Source organism: Mus caroli, chromosome 8 (assembly GCF_900094665.2).
Source record: "Mus caroli chromosome 8, CAROLI_EIJ_v1.1, whole genome shotgun sequence".
In the NCBI taxonomy this organism is placed as follows: domain Eukaryota; kingdom Metazoa; phylum Chordata; class Mammalia; order Rodentia; family Muridae; genus Mus; species Mus caroli.
In genome coordinates, this window is record NC_034577.1 from 84,773,678 (window position 1) to 84,779,323 (window position 5,646).

General features: G+C 39.2%; 1 protein-coding gene across 1 annotated transcript in view; it reads right to left on the minus strand.

The window, feature by feature from the left end:
- Positions 1–716: 716 nt before the first annotated feature.
- Positions 717–5,646, minus strand: part of LOC110300015 (carboxylesterase 1F) — a 22,120-nt gene continuing 17,190 nt past the window's right edge. The window contains exons 12-14 of the mRNA XM_021170046.1: positions 2,761–2,892; positions 1,339–1,411; positions 717–1,081 (exon numbers count right to left, since the gene is read on the minus strand). Coding sequence (XP_021025705.1) covers positions 910–1,081; positions 1,339–1,411; positions 2,761–2,892 — 377 coding nt within the window. The 3' untranslated portion in view covers positions 717–909. The remainder of the gene's footprint in view (positions 1,082–1,338; positions 1,412–2,760; positions 2,893–5,646) is intronic.

Sequence of the window (5,646 nt, forward strand, 5' to 3'; positions counted from 1 at the left end):
TGCTTGTTCTTGAGGTCACTTGTCTTGAAGAGCTGGAATTTGGGGACAGAAGGTTCCCACAGGAACCAATTCAATCTCCTCATAGTCTAATCACAATGTTAAAAGTTGGAAGAGAAAGATGTCAGCCTTCTCACAAACTCCTCAGGGTAACTTGAGATCTCTCAGGGAAGAACTGAAGGCCAGAAAAGCCTGTACACTTATTACTGTTTACATTGCCATAATCAAATGACTGACAAAGGTGGGGTTTCTTTTGCTTCACAATCTGGGGGTGTAGCCCCGTGGGAGATAAGACTTCTAAGGTCTTAAACATGCATCTGAATTTTTCCATGAGCACTTGACAATATACATAGAGAAGTCTGTAGTGTTCCTTCAATATGCAGTTCCCATAGCTTTCAAACTCTCATATTCATCTCTCACTTCATCTCTAGAATGTTACTAAATGTTAGTATTGTTTGCCTTGATGCCGGATGATGTCTCCCATCTGAGGTATAAGAAAAGCCTAAATTCAAATCCTGTTTTTTTTTTTTTTTTTTCTGCAACATGTTTCTTTTCTCTTTGATTTCAAAGTAACTGTTTTGCTAAGGTACTTCTTGTGAAAGATCTTTTTTGTGAATTCTGTCTCCTTTCTCTCCCTTTTTTGTTTCTCCCTCCCTCCCCCCACCTCTTACTCTCTTTCTGGAATACATGCATTTATAGTCAGTCTAAAACACGGATACTTATTTGACCATATAAAGAACATTTATTCTCTACATTAAAGCTATAAATACAACATTTCCCTTCCCCGGGCTCTGCCTGTATCTATGACAAAGTTCTTCAGGGTCCTCCAAGATCCATCTTGGATTTGCATACACCGTTAGTGGAAGAACCATATCTTGGCTTCTCTGGTATAAGCCTGGCAGAGCTTTGCATTCACAGCTCATTGTGGTATGGCTGGGGTTGTTTCTTGGCCGGGGACCGTGTCCAGAAAGCCACTTCCTCTGCCTTCAGTCTCTGGGCTTGCTGGGTGGTGCCACCAATCTGAAGATATCCTTCTTTCTGGTCATACGTTGGCCAATGAGGCAGCCCTTTGCCATTAGGGTTCCTGGGAACAGAATCAAATAGAATTCCTCAAAGCTACTCTGTGATCTCTGCATTTGTAATGAGATTTATAGTGATTCCTGGATTATCTGTGCCCAACCATCTGTACATCACAGGAGATTGGGAGAAACGATGTAAGAGCAATGGTTTGAAGTGACTGAATTTGAGTTTATCACTAAACTTTAAAAACTGCTCTTCATCCCAATGAAGACCTTGAAGTCTTGTCCAATACCCCAGTCCCATCTTTGCCATCATACTTACCCATTCCGAGCAAAGTTGGCCCAGAATTTCATCACCATCTTGCTGAGATTGATCTCCTCTTCGGAGGCACCCTCTGTAAGAAAGGGCCAAGGGGTGGGGGGAGGAAGGGTAGTTAAAAACCCATCAGTGCTAAAAGCATAGCTCTTGAGCCCACCACCAGCAGAACTCAGGGTACTGTTTACAGGCAGAACTCTGAACCCTATTCTATACGGACTTAGTCAAAAGTCTACAGAGTCCTGGTCAACTGGTGCACATTTTCAGACTGAGGGGAACCGATCTAGGGTTTATCAGTGGGATGCAGCCCATCCAATACTGCCTTCATATTCCACGCCCATCCATTCATTCTTCCACACTCAGGGTAGAAATGTCACACCATGGAGTTTCCTCTACCCCATAATATTGTTGATTCTTAGGTCTTTTCTTAGTCTTGTAAACTTGTGAGTGTTGAAAATATAAAAATATGGATGTGCTAAGTTCTTCATTTAACTGGGAGCTTCCCATGACAACTGATGTGCCCTGAGAAGCTAGAGAGTGGATTAGGAGCCACGTGCAATTTCTGAAAGTCATAGGTTTAGAAGGGTTTTCTCCAAATATTAACTGTGTTAGAGTGTCATAATGTATTATTAACAATAATATAGATAAAAATTCACATACTCATATATTAAATATCTACATAGACTGGTAGACATACTTTGGTGGTTTGAATATGCTTGGCCCAGAGACTGACAATATTAGGAGGTGTAGCCTTGTTGGAGGAAGTATGTCACTGTGGAAGTGTGCAATTAGACCCTCCTTCTAACCATGTGAGAGCTGGTCTCCTCTGTTTGCCTTTAAAACAAGATGTTGAACTCTTAGCTCCTCCTGTGTGATGTTTGCCTGGGTGCTGCCATGCTCCTGCCTTGATGTTAACAGATTGAACCTCTGAACCTGTACCCTAGCCCTTGTTAAATGTCCTTATAAAAGTTGCTTTGGTTATGGTGTCTGTTCACATCAGTAAAACCCTAACTAAAACATATACTAATATATACCACATATATATGTGAATCTGATTTTAATTAGCATCAATTCTGACCTTACCTTCAGTCATGTTCTGGTATGTTATTTTTGAGTATAAGTTTGAGTATAAGTTCAAGAATGGGATTCTTGTCATCAAGTGGCCTATGTATGATATTCAACATCTCAACCTCTTGTTAATGGTCAGGATTGTGAGAGAAGTTATGCCGTGAAAACAGTAATATATATTCTTCTTCATGTATGTTAGGCCAGAAGAAAGAATAGCCATATCCATGCATACCTCACCCCCAATATACTGACTTAAGATATTAACATCAAGACTGGAGAAACTTGTTCAAGAATACCAAACCAAGGCTGGAGTCCAGACCTATTAATTCTACACATATACCAGCAAAGAGCTGCTATTACCTCTTAAAATTGGAGCACCGAAGACAGAGTAGACATCATCTGCATGGTCTCCTACTACATTCTTGGGTCTTTGGGGTGATGAGAAACTTGGGTAGTATTGATACTCATACATGTAGGTGGGAGCTCCAGTATCTGAAAAGACATGAATTCATAACAGTTCATGTTACTTGACAAACACCTAGATGGAATCAAGGCTCCTACCTTCAAAGGAAACCCCTGTTCCTAAGCACATCAGAAATCATCTTCAAGAAAGCCCATTGATTTGCTAGCATATGCATAGTTAACCAAAAGTAAAATGATATCTGAGTCTTATGTTAATGTAATTAAAATGAATATATACAATGAACCTGGTAAATATGTTCTATGAAAGTTAACAATAACACACTAGTGTTTGTTCATTTCAAGATCTACGACACACTGAATGTCTTCATTCCTCCTGGCTTTGAAAATTCCTAGAGACTGAACCAAATCTAAGTGTGTGTGTGTGACAATAATATTATCTATTTCTTAGTAGATTGCTTTTTAAGTTATCAGGTGAGTAGTTGGACTCCGGTATGGAACTCTCCAGCACTTTGCTTTATTCTCCTCCTTCCTCATTTCCTCCTTCCCTCTTGCTGGAACTTCCTTCTCCAATAAACCACTCTGCATTTATGTCACATGTGTTTTGTTACACTTTCTTACCCCTCCCCCTCCCTTCATCTCCCTCTCTCTCTTTCTCTCTCTCTCTCTCTCTCTCTCTCTCTCTCTCTCTCTCTCTCTCTCTCTAGCAAGCTACTGATTTATTCTATGTAATCAACATAGATTTTAAGCTGGGTGGTGGTGGCGCACTCCTTTAATCCCAGCACTTGGGAGGCAGAGAAAGGCGGATTTCTGAGTTTGAGGCCAGTCTGGTCTACAAAGTGAGTTCCAGGACAGCCAGGGCTATACAGAGAAACCCTGTCTCGTAAAACAAACAAACAAAAACAAAACAAACAAACAAAAAAAACACATAGATTTTAGCCCAGAAGCGAAAAATACACTGAGACTTTAGGTTTTTGGTTACTGAACTAATGAGTATTCGTTGAGTAAATGTCAGACACTCCCCTGTATAGCGGAAGTACAGTAGTGAGCCAAAGAGACAAGATGCTGTTTAATGATGTCTTCCTATCTCATGCTCCCCCTTTCTAGTTATACACACAAAGATACAGACACAGAGACACACACACAGAGACACATACATGTACACACACAGGCACACACACACATCACACACACACACACACCACACCACACCACACACAATCTAGGCTCCACATGTGACAGAAATGTGCTATTTGCTTTTCTGAGTCTGAATGTTTTCTTATGATAGAAATCATAAAGTTTTTCATCCATTTCCCTCAACTGCTGTCATTTTATTTTTCTTTATGGCTGAGGAAAATTCCATTGTGTGTGTATACTATATTTCTTTTAGCCATACATCTGTTGAAAATCACAGAGGACAGCTCCATGCCTTAGCAATTGTGAACAACACGGTAATAAACATGGGCGAGTAAGTACCTCTGTGATAGAAATCATTTAAGTACAAACTTGTTCAGAGATGTATCTTTTGTGTATTAGTAAGGCTGTCCTAAAGAAATGGGGCATTCAGAAATGAAGAACACTATATAAACAAAGGCTTATGGCATGAATTACCTCTAGATAGGCCTTGCAGAAATTATTGAATTCTTTAAAGTGAAACAGAAAGATACTGGTGATTAACAGGAAGCATGAGAGCACAGATATCAAAGGTACAAATTAATAACATAACAGTCTACAGACACTGGAGGACTGTAATGATGGTGTCAGACTGTATCCTCAGGCCACTCAAGTTCTGTAATGATGGTGTGAGAGACTCTGTGTCCTCAGTTCATAGGGTAACAGTGAAAATAGCACCAACAAATGCAGCTGAGAAGAATGAGCAGCAGCTCAAAGAAAGTGTCATTAACCAAAAAATGGAAATTCTGATGTCAAGGGTGTAAATTACATATAGCATAGACAAAGTGTGGGGCTCCTATATGCAAGCAAGGGCAAACTGTTACCAGCTTTAGGTGGGCTGCTGTGTGTGAGAGATTCTTGATTGTAAGCACAAGGCAATTACATGTAAAAATTAGGAAGGAGCACAAAGTCAAAGCAGAAAAGACTCTAAGCATTCCACCATGGAAAACCATCAAGCCTCAAGGGAGGGCAGCCAGATAGGTAGAAACAAAGTGATATTTTTAGAACAACAACAACAACAACAACAACAAAACATCTCAAGAAAATAACACTCTTAAGTCTTTGCTTATCAATAACTTTCTCCAAGGTACTCTCAAAAAAGAGAGACTTGCCCCTCTTTAAAGCACTTTGTATCTTCTGAAGGTGAAGGAACAAAAAGAGATATTATATTATATATTATATTATATTATATATTATATTATATTATATATTATATTATATTTATACAAGGATAGAAATATCACAGAGGAGAGGTAGCTACAGTTGTATGAAATGATAAAGTTCCAGCCAAAACTGTAAAGGCAGAGAAATAAAGATATTACATGCTGAATTCATGGGTTGATCTTAGGGAAGATAAAGATTTATATACAATAACAGGATGGAACTTCAATATCCCCACTCTTAAAACTGGGCAGATCATTCCCATAGGAAAAAAAATCAAGAAACACCAGGCTCAAGTGGCTTAGGGATAAAACATATAAATATTTCAGCAAAAATGTATAGATTATGCTAACCAATTTCAACATGAGACGGATGTTTTTTTTTTAATTTTTAATATTTATTACATATTTTCCTCAATTACATTTCCAATGCTATCCCAAAAGTCCCCCATAGCGCCCCCCACTTCCCTACCCACCCATTCCCATTCTTTTG